At 38.3% G+C, this 26,500-nt stretch overlaps 1 protein-coding gene across 2 annotated transcripts in view; it reads right to left on the reverse strand.

The window, feature by feature from the left end:
• ERICH1 (glutamate rich 1) overlaps positions 1-26,500 on the reverse strand; it is a 90,328-nt gene that overhangs the window by 63,644 nt on the left and 184 nt on the right. For both annotated transcript variants that reach the window (XM_056486741.1, XM_056486742.1), the window contains exons 2-3: positions 11,508-11,699; positions 1,142-1,276 (exon numbers count right to left, since the gene is read on the reverse strand). In XM_056486741.1, the coding sequence (XP_056342716.1) occupies positions 1,142-1,276; positions 11,508-11,699 (327 nt within the window). The remainder of the gene's footprint in view (positions 1-1,141; positions 1,277-11,507; positions 11,700-26,500) is intronic.

The raw sequence follows: 26,500 nt of genomic DNA on the forward strand, positions 1-26,500 counted from the left end.
TAAAGTTCTTCTTTGTCACTCAGAAATGGTCTTTAAACCACTGCACACCAAGGAAGAACATTACTGATATACCCTCAGTCACACTGTATTTTGCTTTAGTCCCTTGAGCTACTTGAGTAGCTTTACTCGTATTCAGATTCTGACTGGAGCTCAGAACACACTTTAGACCAAATTTCCAAGCTCAAAATACACCTCTGTGGGTATTGTTTGCAAAGACAAGAAGAATTTGCCTTTCTATATCTGAAAGTTATATCTCATGTTTTCCTTGCATTTAAGGCAATCTCCAGGCTGAAACTGATACAGTACGTTAATAACTGCTGCATATCAGGTGTTTTACTTCAGTTGCCTTACCTCAGTATGTTCTTTGCTATGGAATGCCCCTAGTGGTGAATGACAGTGATATACAATTTTGGACAAACATACATCCACAGGAACACAGCAATTGAGAAAACTAAACTCATTTGTCTTGTCTAAGCTTAGGACTTCTTTCTAAAGACAGGCAGAATCAACTGAATTCTGGCAATGTCATTCAGAAAACCATGTATTTAACTGAGGTCAACTTAGAACCCACTTTACAGATTCTGTGCTTCTTCTCTTATATCCTTTGACAACATCAAATATTGTTTCTGAAATTATATGGTCACAGTTTCTCATCAGAATGCCTTTCAACAATAAAGGGTTGATACCTTCCCCCCAACAACTCCAAAGATGAACACCTGTTCTGAGAGAGGCAAATTTAAAATGTTGTTTAACCTTTACCCAATTCTTCAGAACATCAAGGGTAGACTTAGTAACAGTTTTATCTAACATTTACTCTTAAGAATATATAATATGAATATATATGTCACTTGAGTGGGAGGAGCTAAAGATTTTGTCCTCAGTTAGGTTCTATGTAACTTCAGTAAGATCTGTGGCACTGCATGGCTATCACCAAATGCTGAATCTAGTCTAGAAACCCCAAACGATGGAAATGAACCCATAGGGATGAACATCCTCATTTTGCTTATGTTGCAAAACAGTGACACCCACTGGCAGCAATGGTTTAAATACTTTATTGTTGCAGTCTGACTCTACTTGATAAGAACTGCTAAGAAGTTTCCCTTTCAAAAAATTCATCCCAGTGACAACCCCACAAACTTACCTGTTGAGTCAGAACTACTGCCAGAGTTTTCAGAAACTGCATTACTAAGAGCATCTGGAGTAACTGCAACACAACCCTCTGGAGGAAGATCCACCGTGTAAATTCTTCTTGGAGATGTAACTGTATCATCATTACCTACAAAACAGAAAATCCAGAGTATCTGGCTCAATAGTGGTCTCACTACAGATTTTCTCAAATGTTTTCCCAACTACAGCAATAAAGGATCTTGAAATTCCTTACAGAGGGTCAGGTGTGGAACACTGAAATTATCAACGACCAACAGAACTGAACCAAATTTTGCAGCATCTACAAATAAACAAATACTCCATGGGTTAGTTCTTTATATCAGAAACATTTTTTTTTCTATTTTATTAGGCAAATCTTCTCATCTATCTTCAGAAGAAGCTTCCACCTACAGTGATATTTTAAAAGAGACTCTAAACATTTTTTCCCCATTCAGCATGAGCAGACACTATTTCTTTAAGAACTGCTTCACAAAAGATGGATGGATGGATGGATGGATGGATGGATGGATGGATGGATGGATGGATATTAGGAACCAACAGAAGCAACAGAAAAAGAATCACAAAACTGTGGTTTCCCATTTGCACACTGTTTAGTCACAGCCTATGCTTCTCTGAAGGGTGCAAAGATTAAGAAGTTTGAAAGTCACACTTGACTAAGCCTCAGCAAGTTGATCGCCAAGGTGCAGTTAGGTATAACTACGGCTGGACTAATTACTAAATATTTAAAATGGGGTTGCATCTGATAGATCCCTAATGAGAATTACTTCTGTATTTCTAATAAAGAATTTAGCTATGCACTGACATTTCTCAGACAGCCTACTTCAAAAACAAGGTACTTGTGAAAACACCACCGTTGTTTTCATCATGAGGGAATACATTTGTTTTGAAAACACATTAGAATAATACTGCCTTTTTCTTGAATGAGCCAAAAAGTTTCCAGTATTCATAATACTTACTTTAAGGGATAATAAAGGAAAATAAATAAATAATACAGAAAGATGAAGAACAACTATGTGATTTGGAAAAAATCCATTAAAAATTAACAAGGGATAATTCTTCAGCAGATCCTTTCCATGTAGATGATGCCAATTCATTGAACTGGCAGTACCTGCATTGACTTTTTCCCCTCATCCAGGCTGATAATTGCTGAAGTGCTAAAATGATGGTTTAAAATTATAAGGATGTATAAATGTTTAAGTTATTCCTTTCTGAATCCTATTCAAGTTTCCCCTTTTATTCCATTTTTATTTAGGTTTTACGAAACAAAGATGATCAGGAAAACATTAATTTAAAACAGTCTTGAAAAATTCAAATCTTTTAATCATAAAAGCAGTAGCTATATTAGGATAATAACCTCCCAGACAAAACAGTTACACATAACAGAATTTGAGGGACCATCTGTAACAGTCCTACAAGTAAGAACAGTTACCACTCCTTCTATGGAAACAAATGATGACTCAAGACTATATTTTTTAATTTTACCTCTTTAAATGGGAGTCTCCAAATGACATATTCATTCAGACCAGATGCGTCTTTAAGAAGTCTGCAAGCTTATAAATCAAGAATTAGTCTTTGCTAATCCTCTGCAAGTGTGTCAAACTCTTACCATATCTACATTTGGATTTTTGCATCCTGTGGCCAGAATCTCCTTGGGCCAAGAAGAGATGGCTGGTAATAAAGTCAGACACTGCTGCAAAGAAAATGTCTGAGCTTACAAAACTGTGACATAAACAGATTTTTTTGATTAACAAAATAATCAGATACTAGAGATATTAAAGAATGCTCCCCTTTTACTAGTTAAAAGTCACGAAGCCCATTTAAAAAAAAAAAAAGTTTTCTGAACGTTTGAGATATCCAGTTATCTCAAGTATACTCTTATTACTGTCATATATTTTATTAGCACCAATACATGTAACAGAATGCTGAAAAAGCTTTTTCTTCTGCAAAGTTCAGAGTTTTAAAATTTTATAATTCTGAAGATGCCTGCTATTCTTCATGGAAGGACAAATTTCCCACTTTACCAAGTAAAATGTAAAAGTTTAAAGTTCTATTCTAAATTGCACAATTACATACATTTAAACAATAAAGTGATAAAAGAAAAAGGTCTTAAAATTAAAGAGATACATGTCCTCTGGCTCAGAAAATCCTTACACAGCAACTGTTGGAGAACATTGTGGGAAGCAGTACAATACATTTATTTCATTCCAATAATCTTTTTTTATAATACTAATGGTCACAACATATTAGTGCAGACAGCAGTACTGAATTTTTTTGATTGACCTTAATTTTGGATAACTTATTCAGTTATGTTTACACAAAAACAAGTCCACTCACTATCCTTTGATATTCAAGAAAAGCATGTTTTTACTTAACACCCATGGTATTATTTTTTAGAGTCCTAGAGTCCTAGCCATATTACAGATGACTGCTTCCAGTTCTTAGGGTGTAAACCACTTGTGCCTGGTAGCATGTTGAAACAAGCCAGTTCATTACAACTTCCCTTCTGACACTTCATATTCCCAAAAGTTCTTCAGTCCATTGAAAAGAAAAAGTATAGATTACAGAGGATATGAGACTAGAGCACTGAAAGAAAAAAACAAAATGAGAAAATCCTCAGAAGTACTTCCTCATCATGGTGTTTTCCTTCGGCTTGTTGAAAACCAAAACTTCAAAAGGAAACTGAGGTCAATACAGACATTTTACAAGGCCTAAACTTGGGATGGGAAATTCACAAAAAACAAGGAACAAGAGATCTCACATTTATTTCCCTCAATACCTACCACATGTATACTAACTCTTAGTGCATTTTTTAGACACATAGAAAAGCTGTACTATAGCTCATTTTACTGGAGACTGCACTTACCATTATAACCCAGCATCAGTTTCACTACATTAGGAGTGGCAGACACTCTTTGTCACAGGGAAAAAACTGATTAAATACAAATACTAACTCTTGTTCTCAGTCATGATCTGGGGAAGATGTTTTTTGCCTTCTACCTATGAATCATTCAAATATCTACATTTCCTTGCAAAAAGTAATGAAAACAAAGTGAGAGTGAAGCATGGAAAAAACACTGATGGAAGAAAGCAAGAAAACAGAACAATTCAGATGTGAAACTGACTACAGGCAGGTGGTGGAATTAAAATTTTGCCGTTTTCTGAAAGTTGAATATAGGTGGTAATGAAGAAACAAACTATACAGCTAAATGGTATATGTGTCCCATATATGCCCTGGTATATGGCTATATGCAATATTTTGATTAGATGTCTAAGCTGCATAAACAGGATTATAAGGCTACCTTAATGTTTTGTAAGTACCCAGCTTAATTACTTCTCCTGATGCAAATCTTATTTGTTCAACACATTTCTCAAAAGCCAAATATATCCCTGTTAATCAAGCCCCTTTACAAAAAAAAAAAAAAAAAAAAAAAAAAAAAAAAAAAAAAGCGCAACAACACTGAATCTAAAAGGCCATGTCTAAGTTGCAATTATTTAATTATCTTCACTGATGAAGTGATTATATCATTATTGGAACGTACCTGAAACAAGACCAGAAAATAAATAGATGTGCTCATAAGAGTAAAAGCTAACAAGATTTAAATCTAAACTCACATATTCTATTCCATAACTAGAAGTTATTGCTAACAGGCCATTTTCATTTGTGTAAAAAGCAACGTAAAGCACAAAATATTATGGAAAAGGTATTTTCTCAGGACATAGTTTAGCATCAAGCTCACATTATAAACACTGCCACTTTTCAAATAATTGTTAGAGGTTAGAGTTGATAGGAAACAGAAGTAAAAAGTAAGCTTGTGCAACAGCAGAAAATATGGGATTTGATTCTGAATAACTACAATTTTGACAATAGTAGCTTAAGTGATAAACTCCCCAGTGTAAATTGGAGCAGGAGTGGTATCTCACACAACTTGTTTTGTCATCAATGCATTGAAAATTATTTCAAACAAGGAGTCAAGGCAGACAGTGGGAATGCTAACACACAATCACTACGCTGCAGTTTGATCCAATTTAGTACTATCAGCCATCTCTTGGTAAAACAAGGCTATTTTATCAAGTTCTTAAGCCATTTTTCCATCTCCTTTACCAAGACAATTAGTTTTCCTGTAGTTGACTAGTTTAGGTTTAGAGCTTGTTAACACTTAGAGCTAAAGCTGGCATTTTCTACTCTATGTAGGCAACCACTACACACGATTAGATGAGCTACTTGTTAAACTGCTTTGGGGTATCACAGAGGCCAGCTGTGATAGGCTCCCTATGACAATGAAGCTGTTTGAAATGAGTATGCAGAAGAGAAGAATGAGTTAACATTATACATAAGAACACTGGAAAAGGAAGGAATCTGCCAACCAGCAGCAAACAACCTCTCCAAAACCCACAAAAACATTGCTGGAGGAACTGGAGACAACAACAGAACTGTTTCTGTCACAAACAGAAGTACAGATATTATACATGCAGCCTACTCAGTCTGAACAGAGAGAGGGGTTTCTTGGTTTTTCTGCAGGATTTAGATTGGTTGGGTTTTCTAGGCTGAGTTTGGGTATTTTTTCCCTTCTCCTACCTAAATCCAAGATTTCTATGTTTCCCTAAAGTATGTGGCTTGTAAAACTTGCTGGGCACCATTTTTACCACAGCCACTATTGGGCTGGCACCTTCAGTCAAATATTCTACTCCTGGATACATCTGTCCCACTTGCACAGCATAATAGTACTGTAATTTATACAAACCTTTAAACCTTTGAGAAAAGACTATAAGAATGTGTGACAACACTTTATTGTATAATAATTACAATCTTCATTGCTCTTTAGCTTATTCACAATAGACAGTTTTTTAAAGTAATTAACTAAAGCAAAGCTGAATTGTTTAACAAGTTGTTTATTGCACTGAGTACTGCTAGAATTTAATTTCTCAACCATACGCACTTCATCAACTTGATCAACTAAAAGGCAGGGCAGTTCATGCATATTTTTTGGACAAGTTTAGTCTTCTAGGCATTTCTGTCACTAGCTTAAGTTTTCTACACTAAAATGTCTGCAGGAAGACAGGATTCATATAACGAAGGACACAGTCCTGGGGTCCTAGTGATGATTTAAATGTAGTACACTGTCAGCATCAATAACTTCAGTGGAAGAAATAAGAAGGAGAACACAAAATAATCACACAGCTGTACTGAATTTTGACATGAATTCCTCATACAGGATAACAATGTGGGGATATTTCACATTTGATAAGGCATCCACATTTTTATTTAATGAATAAGGAGTAAATTGTGGTTTGTCCATTTATATAGCATAACATGGATTCCAGCTTTTTTAGAAAACTAAAATCTATTACTAGCAACAGCTTAGTAACATTCTTCACTATTTCTTACTTAAATAAAAGAAGAAAAGTTTAAGTAAGTTTTCTCCATAAGATCCAAAACTCTGGCTAGGCTCTCTGCATTTCAAATTCCATTTTCAGAACTAGGAAAGAAACAAAAATCAAAAGTGGCACAGCACGCTTTATACTGACAAACTAAACACTATATATTTCACTTGAATGCAATTATCCTTCTTCAGCAACTCTGAAATTTTCATTTTTATAAGGAAGATGCTAAATACTGATCAGCAAATCCCAAATCTTATAAAAAGTAGTTATAATTCTGATCAAGAAAAAGATCAGAAACTAAGGAAGCCATTTCCCAATACTAGGAAAGGCTGAGGGAGCTGAGCCTGTTTAGCCTCGAGATGCCTGAGAGAGGACCTCATCAATGTGTGTAAGTATCTAAAGCACAGGGTGTCAAGAGAACATTTCCAAGTTCTTCTTAGTGGTGCCCAGCAATAGGACAAGAGGCAATGGGCAGAAACTGATGTACAGAAAGTTCCACCTGAACACGAGGAAGAGCTTCTTTACTGTGTGGGTGACTGAGCACTGGAACAGACTGACCTGGGAGGCTGTGAAATCCTGTGCCATGTGCTCTAGGATGACCTGCTTGAGCAGGGAGGCTGGAGAAGATGACCCACTGTGGTCCCTTCCAACCTGACCTATTCTGTAATTCTGTGAAAAAGTCAATTCTACAATTAGCAAATCTCTAGTTAGAAGCATGCATGTCACATTTGAATATATACTACTAAGCTATTAGAAATATTTACTTAGGTTTTAAAATATCAATAAAAAAGTAAAGAAATCACAGAGCTGCAGACCTCATGAGAAACATTTCTCATTATTTTAATCCTTGTGGCACATAGATCTAACCCTAACAAAGGTCAAAAACTAACAAAACCCATTATTGGGACAGAATTTAGCCAAAGCCCATAACCATGTGAAAAATTTATATTTTGAAATGCTCAGTCTTTTGCCAGATACTTTTTCTGGGATACAGCAAGTTTTAAAGCATTTTTAATACAGCATTTGGAAGCATATTCACAAAGTATCCTTTGTTTAGGAAAAACGTTCCCCTGTTTTAGGAGCTTTCAGCTCTCCATTTGCTCTCTTTTAATGTTTTGCCTGCCATAAGAATCAGGTAATGAACCTGTGTAGAACCACACGTGTGGAACTTTTAAATGGTTTAAGGTAATAAAGATGATAATCTAGACCCTCTTTAATTTTATGCTGAAGTAGAAAAAAGTCTTTTATTAAGAACTACAGCTCTTGCAATAGAGGAATCAAGTTCCTCAAGGGGAGAAGTATTTAGAAAATATTTTCTAACTGTCCTGAGGATAGGAATCCCTACTTTGGTTGCATTCATTTTCTAACAAAGTATTTTGGCAAAAAAGTGGGGAAAAGTCTGATTTAGGACAACTATAATCCAAAGTGAAGGTGTATCTTACTATCTATGCCCTCAAATTCTGCACAGAGGCAAGTGTTTTGTTTTGGGTTTATCATTTGGTTGGCTGGTTTTCTGGCTAGCTGGTTTTGGATTTTTTTGGGGGGAAGGAGCTGGTTTGCAGGGTTTTCTTTTGTATGTGTGTGTGGGTTTTTTGTTTTGGTTGATTTGTTTTTAAAAAATCCAAAATTTCTCTTCTCAAGTAAACATATATGACTAATGAGGTCCAGAAGAAGCATGACACCTCCACGTTTTCTCCATGTCTAACAGAACTACCACCCTCCTGAAGAAAACACAAATACTATTCAGAAGGCCTTTCTATAGTTACAAAGGACAGTGTCCATCAGAATTTGCCTTCCGCCTCCAGTTATTCCAGGTCTTATTGTAAGCTTCGGTTCCAGAACTATGTGAGGAGCTTTATGGGAATAACCCTTTCTGATACCAAATTGTTAATTATCCAAAATTAAATGAGAACCAATCATTAACATCAGTCTTGATGTTCCATCTTCTGAAGCATCTGAACTTCAACGTGGTCTCCAAAAAGGCATATAAATGCAAATATTTACAGTATATAAAAGTATGATCTTAAAAGCCTCATCTGGAAAGACAACAGGGACATACCCATAAAATTTAAAGGCACTGCTGCAAACTGCATTCCAATAAAGATCAGAATCTCGCAGGGGGAAGGTGGTGGTAGATTAGCTCAGACAAATTGGTAATGGAATTTTCACAATCTGAGAATAACTGTTAAAGGCCAATAAGACATTGTGATGAGTTTTATAGTAAAATCTGTTATTTAACACTAGAAAATATTTAAGACTAAGTCAGTTTATTTTTAAAGAAATCCTTGACTCTTTATTGAGACTAGATCATTTTTAGTAGTATTTCACAGGACTGAAATAATCACTTTCAAATTAGGAAAGAGTTAGTATCTACAAAAAAAACCAAAAACATTCATTTTCCATTGTTGCTTTCAAATAGCCATCTTTGACTACTGCTACTTAAATCCTCAGCTTTCTTGTAGTTACGCCCATAATCTTTGGTCTGTAAATAAGAAACCACTTAAAACAGTTTATGACAAAAAAATTCAATCAATGCTTTTATGTTTTTCCTTCACCAAGGCCACAGTTTATAGCTCAGACCTTTTACCTATCTCTAAACATGTACTTTCAGTGTCCAATGCTACAAAATCACCACATGTAAATGCAAGAGCTTGTTAAATTAAAAAAAAATCACAAGCAGAAAAGAATGGTTGCGTGTTGGTTTCCCAGATGAATAACTGATTTATCTTTCTTTCTTATGAGTTTTTCACTTCTAGGCTTTTTTTTTTTTTAAGTACTTCTATGTTGAACTTGAATCAAGGCAGAACCCTTTCTGTACTATTGTGGCATTTGCATGCCTCCAATAGAAAACAAACTCAGTTATAGTTTGCTGTTAGTTTCAAAACCAGCCTTGTTGCTCTGCTGTGAAAATCCAAAATATAAACCAGTTCTTTTTATTCCATGTTTTCTATCCCATAAGATACATTTTTCCTGTATTAGGATTCCGAATAAAAAGCTTTTCTTTCATTACCTTGAAGAATATTGCATTAGGAATCAGTTATAAACAAATCAGAGGAGTTATAAATCACAAGGTCAAATAAATTCTCTCTCTCACCCCTCATTTCAGTGGGAGTTTTGCCAGGCCCTAATTTATAAGGAATGGTATAGATTCACTACAAATGAAGATAGTTTTAGCTTAAGAAATTACTCCATAGTAATTCCTCTCTCACAGAGAAAATAACTAGCCTGATACCTTTTTTGAAAGACTATTAGTTCCCAATGCTATCACATATCATTGTACAGAATAAGTTTAATGCTTTATCAATCTTCTGAAAACATGCTTTTCATTATTAACTACACAAAAGAAGTACCAAAAGTACTAATCTCGAAAACCAAATTGAGTACAAAACATACAAACTACAGAAGTTGAAATTTCTTCTATTACAGTAATGGTGTGCTAGTTTTGGCTGGGGTAGAGTTAATTTTCTTCCCAGTGGCTGGTATTGGGACTGTGCTCTAGATCTGTGCTGAACCCAGGGTTGATAATACAGAAATGTTTACATTTGATAATACAGACATGTAATACAGCTTGCAGAGAGCCAAGGCCTTTCCTCCTTTTTGTACTGCCACACTGGTGAGGAAGTTGGGGGTGAGTAGAAGGAGACATGACTGGGACATGTGATCCAAAGTGACCAGAGGGATATTTCAGACCAATCGATGCACACACTGACACACAGACTTGACATACTGGCTCCACCTTAGACCAGCCTTGTCACTATTAATTTGCCCAGTGTCACTGAACTGTTGGTTGAACTTGGTTCCTGTTAACAGACATTCTACTCTTCTTTGCCAGGCACTGTGGGACTGCTTCCACAGTGATGACACAGCTCCTGTGCCTACCTTGTCCCAGCTAGCCTTCCTTCACCTTCCCTTTGCTGCTCTCCCAGGCTCACTTGAGCTCAGACAGGCATCTTGCCATATTTGCTTAGTTTTCTGCATGTCAAAATAAGACTTTCTTGTTCTTTGACAGGTTACTCTTGAACTAGCTCTTCAATGCTTCTATGCAATTCAGACCAATCGTCTCATTAATCCCACCAAGCAGATCCCAGAACAAGACAAACATCTGTTATTATGCAGCACACAGTTCTAACCCTCCAAATCATTCTGCTCACGTACTTCTGGACATTACCCTCCCATCCCAGACCATATCCACAACCAGTTATTCCCTGTAAGCAAGTAAGAAGGATGACCATCTCCCCCAGAGGAAACTTTTTATACTCTTGTGAAACATCCCTCTCTATTTCAAGCCAGTTTAACAGCCTTCTAGTTCTGGCAAAATCTGGTTTTAGACGAATACAAAGCAATTCACACTCCTATACTTGTGCTCAGAGCCTTTCACCCACAAGTAATACCACAGAGACTTCATTTTCCAGCTCCATCTTTTGGCATGCCATTCATATTTTTCAACTTGTTTAAGAAAAAACAAAAAAGACTTTTACTTACCTGTTCAAATATTCATGTTTACTGCATAAGCACACACAACATTTTCAAGGGACTAACATAGTCTCTGAATTAATATTTGCCTTCTGTTGGATTTGTGCTCCCCATGGGGCTTCTGTTGCAGCATGAGGGCAGGATCATCTGTTCCCACCCGTCTTCATCTACATCTTTAACAGCTGAGCAGAGCTATACCAACAGGAGTCATTTTATCACTATTTAAGAGACATCGTATCAAAGAGCGTTACAGCTTACACTGAACTTTCATATTTGCTACTGCTAAATGCTACATCCATGCATATACACCAAGACTATTTCTTAACTTTCATAGGACCTCAAACGTTCCAGGTATTAAGTACCACTAGGACTAGTACTCAAATTCATCTTTTGGTATCAATAAATTAAAAAAATGACATACTATACTGAAATAAGGCACCTATATTTAAAAGCATATTATCAGAAAAATGACAACACAGTCTCACCTTGAATCGATTCACAGCGTATATTAGTTGACGTACTACATTCTGCTGATGAAATCTGAACATTTTCTGAATTCTTTTCTTTAGATTTTGATCCAAGATTTTCAAGAACCACCTCCTCTTCTCTACTTGAAGTATGAACAAGAGAAGATGAAGTTTCACCATAGAGTCGCTTCAGTAATTTCGCCAAGAATACTGCAGGGTAAGAAAACTTTTTAACAGGAAGAAATGCAGTGTTTTAAAAATACTTTAAGACTTCAGAAAACCCAACAACTAATTGATATGAGAGTTTTCCGCATATTCCACGGAACTCTGCTTTGAGCAGTCCCTACCTCTTAAAGGTGAAACTGAAAATATATATATTTAAGTTCAAAACTTGAACCAGAAAAACAGCTTTAAAAAACCAGAGTTCACTAGCAAGGTTACATTTGAAGTCTTCTATTTGACTACATTTTGGCAATAAATTAACAGTACATTTACAGACTAAACACACATTAATTTTTCAAACAAGAATCTTCCTATGCAAGTGTCATAAGGCTGCCCAAAATGCAGGTCTCTTCTGGCACAGAGGCACCGCGATTGAATTACTCATTAAAATCTGTAAGCTACAATGATTTAATCACACAGAAAAACTAGAAGTAGACAGCAGCAGAAACACATGGTATCCAGTTATTTCTACAGAATTATCAGTATTCTTATACGCCTCTTCTTCTTATGGGCCCATTTCTGACGACACTGACAATCTGCTACAAGTTAGTCAAATGCAAGTATCATTTGATTAAAGAAATATATGCAAATAATCTACTCATTAACAAAGCCATTATCTTTTTTATACATACATGTATACTTCAACAACTTAAAAAAACATTATACTAAAATATAAAGTATTACAATAGGTTATTATCCATTGCAAAGCAACATCTCTAGTTTCACGAATTCCACGTGGTCAAGGCGATATTGTGGTATGTGGGGGTGGGAAAAAACATATTTAGAGAAAAACATTATCTGAACAGCAACTTCACATTTAATGTACACTCTGTGGACACTACAAAGACAACCTGCTGCAGATTCATAACAAAATAATTCTGCCAAGAGAAAATAACTGAAATTGTTGTACGAAGAACGCATCCCACTGCAGCAGAAAAACATTTTATTGTCACATAACTTGTCAATAAATTACTTCAAAACTGAAAAAAACCCTTCATCCTTGAACCACCAGTCCTTGATAGACAAACTGGACCTCCAGTGTATCTTGGCAGCTATGCTTTCTCATACTTAACTACGTGACAGAATGCCTTGTTATGGGCTATGATTACAGTTTCCATATAGACATAAACAAGTGACTCTGTGTTTTCATAAGGTTCCCTTGCCTTGTTGTTAGTCTACAACCAGAAAACAAAACAAAACAAAAACAAAAATCCACAATTGCTCTCCTCAGCTAAAGAAAGTAGACAGAAATAACCAACGTAATGAGACAAAGTTAACTGCCTTTTGCAGATCTCTGACTCTAAAGTAAGTTATCCAAGAGGTTTATCCTGAATCCTTTCCCCAAGAGCTGCTACTAACACTACAGCATTTTAATAAACTATAGTACAGCCATTACTAAATGTCATGGTTTAATGCCAATAGGCAGCCAAGTCCAACCCAGCTGCTTGCTTACTTCCCCCCACGTGGAATGGGGGAAATAATCAGAGAGATAGGATTGAGACCATTCATGGGTTGAGCCAAAGACAGTTAAACAGGTAAAGGAAAAGTCATGCACGCAAGCAAAGCATTGCATTCATTCATAACTTCCATGGGCAGGCAGTGTTCAGTCATCCCCAGGAAAGCAGGGCTCCATCACATACAATGTTGACTTGGAAACACAAATGTGCCCCACTTCCTTCTTCTTCTCCCAGCTTGTATGCTGAGTATGACAACATATGGTGTGGGATACCCCTCGGGTCAGCTGGGGTCAGCTGTCCCAATTCCTTGTGCAATCCCAGCCTCTTCACTGGTGGGGTGGGGTGGGGTGAGGAGCAGAAAAGGCCTTGACTCCTTGTAAGCACTGCTCAACAATAACAAAAAGATGCCTGAGTCAACACTATTTTCACCACAAATACAGAAAACACATCACCACGGGAGCTGTTATGAAGAACATTAGCACATCCACAATCAGTACACAGATTAACATTCAAGAACTTGTACTGAGGGAACTATTCTTCCAAAGCAAATGATCATTGACATACTGATGAATCTAGATACACAGATGTATCTCCAAATCTGCTGAGAAGAGCAGCCTTCTCATAACTACACTGGATTTTAGGCTCCCCATCTTGAAATTTGATTTCCCTAGTCATCTCCCCCAAGATTATATCACCTTTTCCTTCCCATTTTAAAAATTGAGGGACTATACTCATACACACAATAGCACTATTTAAAAAAGCAAGATGAGACCTGCTGTGATACATTCATTCCTTCTATTCCCATGGGGAGCTCTCCCCATCTTTAATACCTTTGCTTGAGAAAGCAAGCTGATAGAATGCCTGCCTTGGAGGATACGAACACTGAGGACGTTATTCTTTGATTAAAATCTCTTGCTCAGAAAGAAGTGTCTAGATCAGAAATAGTGATAGATTCACCAAAGCAACATCCACTTGGCTGGAGTTTTCAGCAGACACTGGTGTGGAGTGAGTGAGTTCTTTACTGCCTACAAAGTTTTCGTATCTGTGTCAGAGCATCTCGGCGTTGACACAGGTCATCTCTTAAAATAACTAGTGATTTCCAAAAACCATAACAAAATAGAAGTGAGCAATGTTGACACTTCAGACATTACAAGGTCCTCATTTTAAACCTGATGTATTTCAAGCCTTCTGAAGATAGCAGGAAGCAATGAATCCCAGCAGTTCACCTTCCTCAGGTGAATGAAGAATCACAGAATCAGGTGAGTTAGGACCCACAACGTCACCAAGTCCAACTCCTGTCCCTGCACAGGACCATCCTCAAGAGTCACATCGTGTGCCCAAGAACTTTGTCTAAATGATTCTTGAGCTATGTCAGGCTTGGTGCTGTGATCACTTCCCTGGGGACCCTGGAATACCAACACCCCCTGGGTGAAGAACTTTTTCCTGATATCCAACCTAAACCTCCCCAGACACAACTTCAGGCCATTCCCTTGGGTGCTTTCACTGGTCATCACATCAGGGTCTGCCTGTCTTCTTCCCCTCATAAGAAAGAAGGTGTAACTGCAGTGAGGTTTCCCTTCAGTCTCCTCCAGGCTGAACAGACCAAGCCCCCTCAGCTGCTCCTCACAGGGCTTCCCCTCAAGCCCCTTCACCATCTTTGCAGGTGTCTTTTGGATACTCTCTAATAGTTTAACATCTTTCTTATATTGTAGTGTCCAAAACTGCCCCCAGCACTTGAGTGAAGCTGCCCCAGCTCAGAGCAGAGCAGGACAATCCCTCCCTTGCCCAGCTGGCCATGCTGTGCCTGATGTCCCCCAGGACAGGGTTTGCCCTCCTGGTTGCCAGGGCACTGCTGGCTCATGTTCAACTTGCCATTGACCAGCACCCCCGGTCCCTTTCCATGGCACTGCTTTCTAGAATCTCATTCTCCATTCTGTACAGACAGGGCTGCCCCATGCCAGGGGCAGAATCCAGCTCTTGTTAAACTTCCTATGGTTGGTGACTGCCCAGCCCTAAGATCTGCTGAGGTCTCTCTGCAGGGCCTCCCTGCCCTAGAGGGAGCCAACAGCTCTTCCCAGTTTTGTATCTGTGTAATCTGCGGATTTGGTTAGTATCCCTAGATTGCCAGAGTGCTGAAAAAACTGACTGACTTTTTTTGAACTATTTGGAATCCTAAGTATATTCTAGTCTAAATTTAAAAAAAAATAAAATCTGCCTGCAGCCCAAAACCTTTTGAACAAAGTGATCCTCAGTATAAGTGAACAAATAAATTAGGCTCTGAGGAATACTCATTCTGCCATCCTCAGCAGCTTTACATGCTCCAAAGCAGTACTCTGCTTTGCAGTTAACAGTCTCAGAACTGAGCCACCAAAACATTTTTCAGGTGACAAAGGAAGCTCTTTCCAGAGGGTTTTATTGCTGCAATCACTTGAAAAAGGGGTATCTTGTGATATCCACAAACATTGGCTCACCCACAGGAGAATGGTCTTCCTGATGCTACAGAGCAGTTCTAGCCTACTGAAAACCTCTCCCTAATCTGGTACTAACCTAGTAGTCTCTGGTACTATTCAGCATCAGAGATCAGTCCATTTGGTGAGGACTGCTCAGACACTTAAAAATAATTACCTCTTAACAAAAAATTAGCAATAAAGGAAATTCAAGCAAAAATACCCACTATCATAAATGTATCTTACCTAAGAGATTCAAAACGCAGTAAGACTTACTCTCACCATAGCCATAGTATAACCAATTTAGTAACCACATGGTTGTTTCTTGATTATGTTTTCCTGTCAAGATAACTAATGGAGAACTGTAGAGGTTCATGTGGTCTTTTGATTCTGATCTAAGGTTTTCATTTAATTTTAAAAGAAAATAAAAAAATCGCTTTCCAGCTGACAACATGACGCGCTATTAAAATATTCCTACTGCGCAATGAGCTGAAGAAATATCATAACACTTGACTTTCCAGGAACTCCTAAGTGACAAAAAGGAGCCAGTATTTTCAGACATAAGAACAAGCTGCAATAGGTACGAAACTAGTACCATGGCTAATTCTTGACAATCCGTCTGCAAATAGTGAATTACAAATACATCAGAAAACTGAAAAAGCACCTGGTCTCTACAGTTTGACATTACATAAAGAAAGCAAAGTGTAACTCCAAGAAATACAACACAGAACACATGCTGGCTACTGATACAAATTGTGAACATCCATGATCTTTCTACTACTAATTTTGCAGGAACAGTAAGGAGCCTCCTTCAAATAAATGCACTTTTGGCACCTATGTATTAAATTGACACCTTGACTGAATTCATATGACCTACATAAGCAGATTACCCACAAACACATTGACATAGCACTGCAGATTTATGAACATTCTGGGGCTGGAAATAGGACTTAGCATGACTTAAAACTCAGGACTAGAGACTGTAACAAAAGTATGCTGAAGAACTAAACAAATTAATTTCTGAACAATATCAGGAACGTTTCAGTGCAGTGACAGCTTCCTCAAAAACATTTCTGAGGAAAATGCTTGCCACATACTTTTGGTTACTTGTCATCCATACAGCAAGTAACCCCACATTTCTCATTTGGTTGCCTCCTGCCTATTTAAGTCAAAGTTGGGCAGCAGGAGCAAAGTGGCACTGGGAGCACTGAACTCTGAAGCTTGCAAGTTGTCCTACTTGTTCTCTTTGTCTCTCCTACAAACAGAAGCTTTCCAAAAACAGAAGAATCAGGAACTTCTTCTGAAACCATCCCATGTGCAAGATGTGCTAATATGCTATTTCTGCTACAGCAGAAGGAAAGATAGTACAGCAGAATGGAAAAGGACGGAAAGAGCAGACAGAATGATAATCCTCATGCAGAACATATGGACAAGGCTTCATTAAAATGTTCAGTTCATCTCTGTTACTGAAGAATTACTCTCCAATATTCAAACGAATTTAAGTCCTTGAAGAGTCTTTTATCATGCAAGTACCAAAACTCCTATGAAGGTCAGGACAGGACAGTTACTTTACTACATGATCATAAAAATCACAGAACTGTTAAAGTTGGAAGGGACCTCCAGACATCACCCAGTCTAATCCCAAAACTCAGAGCAGGATCAACTAGAGCAAACTGCAGAAGGCCTTGCCTAGTTGGTATAACAATCCCATTGAATCAATTATCTCCTCTTCCCTAATCATGGCTGGATACTCTTGACCAGAGATCCTCAAGGGAACCACCTGAAAAAGAGTGACTTTTGAAAGAGAGAAGACTGTGTTTATCAGGACCCAGAGCAACACAATGTAAAAAGCATTTTAAGAGACTGCTACAGAAAGAAAATGTTAGCTAGACTGCTATTCTTAACAGAGAGCAGGTGGGAGACTGATGATAACTTCAGTCCAGGAGCTGTTCATTCCTTTGAACTATTCTCTGCAAAGCCTACTTTTCCTTTAACCATTCAGGACAGTTTCATAGTTTGAATCTTCTGGATTCTTTCTGAAAGGAGTTGCTCAGCTGGCTAAAGTGATTAACAAAGGTCTTTGCTCTGTGTTTATTTGCCCTAATACAGTGATTCTTGGGTCATGACTCTGCAAGCCTCACAAAGGCATTCAGTTTGCACTTCAGCCACCAGGGCAAAATTCAGTCTGAAGTTATGATGCCTGATGGGGTACCTTGTTTTGCCTGCAGATTAGACATTGCTCCAGAGACCTCATGTACACAAGACACCAATTCTGCCAACGAGCCTCTGGGTGCCCAAGATATACTCAGCAGAGATGATGGTGCACTGAGTACAGACCCCTGTTAGAGTAAATGGAAATCAATACACAGAACCTCCAAGGATAATTAAATTTATTAACCTTGACCTAAACTTCCCAATAAAGCAAAAGCCACACACACACACATACACATACTAACATCAGAAAAAACCCCAAAACCTCCAGTCATCAAGCCCCACAGCCAAAAGGGCACAAGCAAAACAAAAAAGAACCACTGAAACCTCTAAGACCCCTTACCATTGCTAGAAATGGCAAAGACCAAAGGCTTGAATTAAGTCAAGAGAGCTTATGTATGTGCACAACATATTCTAGTCCTGAGGGAAACTAATAGCTATTTAGTCATTAACTTCAAAATCCTCTGAATAGGGATCACTTAGCTGCAGAGAAGATTCCCACATTTGGGATACCAGTTCAGCAACTACCAAAAGATTAAAATCAAGGAAGAGAGTAATAAACCACTACAAAACATTCAATGGCACCTGAAGAGGGTATCGTTCTCCCACTCCCCCTCATTTTTACCAAGGACATTCAAGCTATGCAGGAATACGAGTAAAAGAACAATGCAGTGACATGCAATTACATTCTGTGTAGCTTGACAGTTCAGATCATCTAAAAGGTGTATCTAACATCTAAGGTGGGATGCTGTTGTTCAAGTCAGGACAATGAAAAAGAAAATGTGATTTTCTTGCTACCAGCAAGGTCAGTTTTGCCAAGAGTGATGTATTTCCATTTTACCATGGATAGTGCATACAAACCAAAGCAAAGCACTATAGCAACATCATGGGAATAACAAAATTGATCTTTCCAACTGGGGCAAAATACAGTGAAATATGCAGAAACCTAGCTGTGATCAAAGTACAGTTTTATGTACACAGGAACGGGTACAGTATTTAGCTTTGTGTTCCCAGTCTGCAAGCAGTCCTCATCCTGCAGGCGAAGCTATGGTAACAGGCTCTTACAACAGTAGCTAAAGGATAAAAAAAGGATAAAAAAGCAAGGGCTGCAAGATCTGCAGCAGAAAATTCAGGCTGAAGCTGACTGTCTCTTTCAAGAGGCACTTGTACACAAACACAGAAGCTAACAGCTTACAAGATCTTGTATTTAGTCATACAGGAGGCCATTCTGCAGATCATTGACTACATCTTCAGTTTTCATACTTCAGACTCAATCGCATCTATCTATGAATTTATAGTCCTTCCTTCCAAACAGCACTGCTATTTTATTACAGGCTTTCCTGAGGAAGACACCAAGTAAATTTTCAGCTTCATATTTCAGGATAGAATTCACTTGCATCTTAAGGACAGAAAATGTACTACTCCATCTTGTCTGAATGACTGGGAGAAGTAATTTTACACACCTATCTACACTGAGACCCAAAAACTTAAATCTCAGTATTATTCAATACTTCAAAATATTCTAGAGGAACTCCATTGCTCATATTTGGGTTTTTTCCCAGTGCCTAATTGCCTTTGGCATACATACACATATACCATGTTTGCTATTTAGACTTGAAAAACTTGACTGTTTTCAGCATTGGGCCTTTTTCCTCCTCTCCTTACTAGGTAAAGGAATCCTGCATTATAAAGGAATATGTTTCCCATTGGAGATCTCCATACAGGTTAGAAACCGTGATTCTGAAGTCTCTTTTGGCCTGGAAAGCAGTCTCTTAGCCTCATACACCTTACTTTTAACTATCTTCCTTCATGAAGAAAGCATATTTTTTGAACAAAGACTGTTCATCCCATTTCTCCCACAAGCTACGGTGAGTTGCTTGGTTGTTGTAAAGTTTTGCTGGCTTTGTTTTTTGAACTACAAAACTCTAAAACTGAGACTGAGTAGAAACACCATGGTGAAATGCTGATGTCACAAACTGATTCTTTTAAACTTGACTAACTCCTTAGACAATCTTTTAGTTCTACAAGACTCACAAAACTTTAGTGATATCTTAAAGGGAAAAATTTGTACAGTTCTTCACAGGATGTCTACACAAGGTGAGAATGGTTCTCTTTGCAAGTTTACAATTGGTCTCACTGACATTAGACATAACAGATGGTTTTAACTGCTAAAGATATTATTACATATGTAATGGTGAAAAGAACCCACATGTACTATTTGGGAATGAAATAATGGAAGGATTTAGTTATATCTAAGGTCACATGAATTCTGTGCTTGAACTACTAGGTATCAGCTGCATCTCAGTCTGGTTGTTAACCAAAATGTCACAGGGAGCTGCACAAGAAATGCAACTGCTATCATTTTATATCTAGTGCATAATAGTAACTTCACAATATCAAGGTTTGTGTCAAGACCACTGACATCATTCCCACTGAAACAGCATCTATTAGTCTTCAACATTCTATTAGACAAAAAAAATCAGATGCTAATCGCCCTAATTTTACACCTGTCTTATTCTTTATTACAGGTTCGAGAACCACAGTGGAAAAAAATAATCCAGTTAATAATCCTTAGAGCAGAAGCTCTAAGGTAGTAGTTGAGAAAATACATCTCCATTTATCTTTTTACTTAGTAATACTTTTTACAGCACATGGAAACCCACTTTTTAATCTAAAGCTCAGTAATATAGAATTCTCTGGTCAGTGAGACAACTTTTGAACAGCTGAAGTTATTTAAGCATATGGCACATATCAGTAGGACTGAAAGGTAGGAAAGAAAAAGAATATAGTTATTAAACACCTCGTATCTATGTATTCACCTAAATTAAGCAGTTATTACAAAAGGAGAGTTATTACAGAGAGAGACTGACCAACATAGTTCATAGTTCATAGCAATTGCAGATACAAAACAGTAACTTATTGATAGAAAAAGCCAACATTTATTTTCTCTTCTTAGCTTAAAAGAAACTTATTCAGCTAGACCAAGTACAGTCTCTGTCACATTGCAGTTTCAAATCAGTAAGACTGGTGTTACATCTGTCAGCAAATTCTACATGACTGTGTAGTTCAACAAAAATCTGACTAATAGATCGTGCCATCCTGTCTCAACAAAGGTTTCAGAGATCTGTCAGCAGGCCACCTTAATTGCAGCCACAAGCTCCTAGACATCTAAAAAATTTGACATGACAAAGATGATATGAAGCTACCTAACAACGAGAACACCAGGATTTTGCTCCACTGCTCATAAGAACCCTGCCACTGCCTTAAAACCCTGCAAAATGTCTATTGCTACTGCAGTCCAGGGAAAACAGAACATCTTCACTGTTTCAATTTGTGCATACTATCTTCTGCAAAATTTAAAAGTATCTATCTCATACTGCACCATTATCTTTTTCTTACTTGGCACATCCAAAGATACTTCATACACTCTTACTAAAGCTCAACTTTGGTGAATATTATTAATAATCATAATTCTGGCCACTGAGTTGAACCAACTGTAAACCAGAGTTGCACAAGACTGCCAGCAGTGCTCTGGCAGCCAGAAGGGCCTCGTGTGTTCTGGAGGGCATCAGGCACAGCTGGGTGAGGGAGGGGATCGTCCCCCAATCTCAAATCCTGCATGCAGTTTTGAGTGCTACAATATAAGAAAGCAGCACACAGCAGTGAGACAGTATCCAAAAGAGACTTACATAGATGGTGAAGGGGCTTGAGGGGAAGCCCTGTGAGCAGCAGCTGAGGCTACGTGTTCTCTTCAGCCTGGAGGAGATTGAGGGGAGACCTCACTGCAGTCACAGCTTCTTGTGAGGGGAAGAGGAGGGGCAGACCCTGATCTCTGCTCTGTGGTGACACTGACAGGACCTGAAGCTGCGTCAGGGGAGGTTTAGGTTGGATATCAGGAAAAGGTTCTTCACCCAGAGGGTGTTTGGACACTAGAACAGGCTCCCAGGGAAGTGGTCACAGCACCAAGCCTGACAGAGCTCAAGAAGTGCTCTAGAGCACATGGTGTGATTCTAGGGGATGGTGCTGTGCAGGGACAGGAACTGGACTCCAATGATTCTGGTGCTCCCTTCCAACTCAGTGTATTCTGTAATTCTATGAGGCTTGCTTCCTCTCTCTTCTGGACATATTTGGGTGAGGGAAGGGGGAAGGCTGTTCACTTACCACTGCTCACTGAGACCAATCTGCTGCCAACACAGGTGTAAAGTTTCAGAAAGTTTAAATCTTGTTCAGCCTAAATCTGGATGCAAAGAGCATATGGGTAAAAGTGAAGATTGAACTATACCACACATGGGCTAAAGTTAAATGTTATGGTAAATGATAGCAGTAATATGGAAAACAGATATCAAACTAGCTGAAAAGAGTAAAAATCAAAAAGCAGAACACAAAAAAAACACAGCTCATTTTGAGTTCAGATTACCGAAGAGAAAAAAATTTCAAATTTTAAACAGACAGTTTCACATGAGGAGAAGAAGCAAGTATACCTTGTATGGCAGGTGTAGTATCATTGAGCACAAAAAAAAGTCCAAAAAGATTGTGCATTAATTATTCACAAGGAATCTTCATAATGTCATATTATAAAAAAATATAAATTTAATTGAATTTCTATATAGCTTTCTTCAAAGAGTAAATATATTACCCTTTGCAGTGATTTCAATATTTGATTATAACAATACCAAACAACTCCTGCAAGCATCCCTATATATACATATAACAGAAATCAGTATTACACAAACACCACAAATAGTTCTGAAAGTTCCAATGCAGTTAAATTTTTATTTGCTGTCTAGACATATATGGAGTTTTAATTTAAGTCATTAGGCAACCCATAGAAATCCAAACTTCTTGAGAACAGTTTTCAAACTTTTGAACTAAACACAACAGAAAACATAAGAAGCCACATATTGCCATAACAATCTGTGCTGGTTTTAGCTGGGATGGAGTTAATATTCCTCACAGTAGCTGGTATGGGGTTGTGTTTTGGATTTGTGCTGAAAATAGACTGATAATATAAGGATGTTTTCATTACTGCTGAGCAGTCTTAGGGCCCTTTCTGTTCCACGCTCCACAGCTGAAGGCTGAAAGTACACAAGGGATTGGGTGGGGGGAACCCACCACCTGGAGCAGCTGACTCAAGGGATATCCCAAACCATATGTTGACATGCTCAGCATATAAAGCTGGGGGAAAGGAGGAATTGGGGAATGCTCAGAGTGATGGTGTCTGTCTTCCCAAGTCACCATTACAAGTACTGGAGTGCTGCTTTTCTGGGGAAGGCCAAACACATACCAGCCCATGGAAGTGGTGAATGAATTCCTTCTTTTGCTTTGCTTGTGTGGATTTCGGTTTACCTATTAAACCGTCTTTGTCTCAACCAAGTGAGTTTTCTCAATTTTCCTTTTCTGATTCTTTCCCTCATCCCAGTAGCAGGTGAGTATGTGAGTGGCTTTGCTCTGAGATGTTAGATTCCAGAAATCTATTTTACAAGAGCAAACCTAGTGTTGAGTGAAAGGTGTTACACACTGAATGTTTAAAAAGGTAACTACAGACACCTTAATGGCACACAGCACCACCTCCACCATTTTTACTAAATAACACAGGTTCATACACCTGCTCCTAAATACGCCCCAGCAAGTTTAAACAGTCCCATCTACCACTTGTGGACCATCGTATCTCAATGCAGAGTACATAAGAATTGCTCCAACTTCCTAAGAACAAACCAACCCTACACTAACACACTCCATCTGCTGAAAAAAACCCCAAAACCCTGAACAGCCACCCACACAAAACACAGAACTCTAAAGACCACATCATGTCAGGCTCTGTGAGCACGTGCTCCCCTTGCAGACTTTCTAAAGAGAAAGCCATTGTATCATTTCTGCTTCTTTCACTACCTTGTTGGTCTTTCTCCTTGACTACATTTCTCATCCAGGCACAACACCAAGGTCAGCAACAAAAACCTTTTTTTTTTCGTCTTCCATATAAGGTTTCCATAAAAGGCAGAGTCAAGTACACTTACTTGAATGTAATTTCTACATTTAATCACAAAAACCCCAGCTATTTGTAATTTAGCCAACTACAATCCAAATAGCATTTACATCTTGGTAAGCTGTAATAAATTTTAGGGGGAGCAAGATATACTTCTCACAGAATAAAAAAACAATGCAGGCATCAAACTCCATTTGCAATTAATATTTCCCTTACTGGTAAACGTGTATGATGAAAGAAAACAGACGCACTTAAAAAAAAAAAAAAAAAAAAAAAAAGCATCTTTTTTCCCAGTAAAACATCAAAGTATTCACCAAAAAATTATGTTGAGTTGGAAAAACAAAAATAAGAGAAGGATTTGAATAACCTCAGGATCTCTAACAATCAGTGCTTGTCTGAAACTAGAAAAAGGAAAGAAATGGTGTACTTTTCTGCAAGAATTATGTTTATTATGTGATATGGCCTTTTAAAAAAAACCAGCAAAACAAAAAGCCCCAAACCAAATGAACTGCAATCTCATTTCAACACCCATTATAATCCTGCCCCAAGTCACCTGAGAGATTAACGCAGCACTCCTTGAAGCAATATTCGCTATTTAAAACCATTTGTCACTGATGTCTATCAGGTGTCTACATTTGCTTTCCAGTTTAATCTCTCCAATAGAAGTCTTCTGTTGTCCCACAAGATCATCCCCTGTAAAGCATAACTTTTCTATCACTTTTTACTAGTAATTATAATAAAAAATGTACACTGCACCTGCATCAACACCTTAACTCTGCCCTTCAGAAGCTGGAACATCACACTCTATACAACCCTGTGTTGTTTTGGGGGGGCACAAACTTTCAAGAACAATGACCAAAGCTTTCAAGATGCAATTGTCAAGGTTTAAGAGCAACAAATTAGGAGTTTCAGCTGTCCCAGACAGGATCAATACCTTGTTGATAACACACAGGATGACAGTGGTAGTACCTCTAGCTCTGTCATGAATCACTGGTACAAGAGCAAGTAAAAAACAAAAGGCCCCACAAAACTAAAAAAAAAAACAAAAACAAAAAACAAAAAACCAAAACACCACTTTCTCAATTACTTCTGTTGCACCCTTTCATGGCAAAGTCCATTTCACTTACCTGCTCCACTGGATTTTTACTATTTAGATTCTCTTCATTGACAATTAGACTCATGACCTACAAGCTGTTGACCATGCCATGTATTCTATATTTCTTCCCAGTTCCAGACAAAATAAAAAGCTTTACTGTTCACTTGTAATGCAGACAAAAAATCTGTCTTCAGCATTTTCAACATAATCTGACAAAAAAGAGCAAAGCTAACCTTAAAGAGAAGCAGCTAAGCATTCCTTCTCAGCTCTTTTATAGGACATCTGTCTTTTCAAAAATACATATAGTTTCACAGTAGAAAGTCAACAGTATTCATGTATGCTATGGGCTGCAGAAGCAGATCAGATGAGGTTCTAAACTCTTCCAGTTTTGTTATTTCCTCCCAGAGGAACATGTGACATCCTTGTATTTCTCTGTATTTTCTTCCCAATATTAAGTCATCGCTCCTTAGATTGGCTAAATAAAACATGAATGATTTTCAACTTTACACAGTAAAGTCAGACACTCAGTATGATCGTTTTAGCTTTCTCTGACACACTACCAAAACAAGTAGCTCTTTATGTGACCTTCAGTTTTAAACTATTTGAGAGCTTTCGAATTCAGTTCCCCTATTCTCAGCTCTAGAGCCATGCATTCATTCACAAGTGCATGAACTCACTCTTCCTAATTCACTTTCTTCCAGAAAAACATCAATTTGTAATTCACATCCCCAAAGCACAAAAGCAAAACAGTTACTCCTTCTCCTTTTCTCATAACGAATCTGCATCTAAACCACAGAGAACACTACTGTGTATTTATACCTCCTCCAAACGATCTCTAGTTGCAAATAGCTTAAACATTAACTCGTACTGATCAGTTTCACTCTCAAACGTTATCCTTGCATGAAGTATTCCAGTACTTCAGGATGCTGGAACTGTCTGAAAACGCAAAAGCCAGGCACAGGAGGGAAGCACTCAGCTCGAACACAGCTCTGCTCCACGCGACACTCCTTAAGAACGACATATTACTTACAGAACACCTGTATTTTGATTATTGTGTTTTCTAATGCCGTGCCTTATAAAACATTTAGACAAACGGAACTGACTGAAGCTGTGCTTGGATAGTAGAAGGCTTTTATTTTATTCTTCGCAAGCACAGTACCACAGTCATTTCATAAGTGATCTGACTCACGTTGAATAAGAGAAAGCAGATGGTCACTAACAATAAGTAAGTACGCGTGTATGTGCATGCTGAGGAAAGAAGGTTTCATCTTAAAAGACTTTATGATTAGAGGAGTAAATGTTATTTACTCTCTCCCCAGGCCAGGCAGGAACTGGCGGCAGCAGAACGCGCCCCGGTCCCTCCGAGCCGCAGGGCCGGACAGCAGCTGGGGATGGCTCGGCCCCGCAGCCCGCGCACCCAGAGCACCGCCCGTGGCCCGGCAGGCTCCAACGAGGCCACTTTTGTCTCCTCGCCACCCCGCTGCCGGGCTCGCCCAGCTCCTCACCGCTTCCCCCGCGGGAAGGGCGCCGAGGAGCGGAACAAGCGAGTCCCGCGGCAGCGGTGCGCCCGGGCCGGAGCACAGCTCGGCTGAGGG

The sequence above is a fragment of the Oenanthe melanoleuca genome, chromosome 3 (assembly GCF_029582105.1).
Source record: "Oenanthe melanoleuca isolate GR-GAL-2019-014 chromosome 3, OMel1.0, whole genome shotgun sequence".
Taxonomy (NCBI): Eukaryota; Metazoa; Chordata; class Aves; order Passeriformes; family Muscicapidae; genus Oenanthe; species Oenanthe melanoleuca.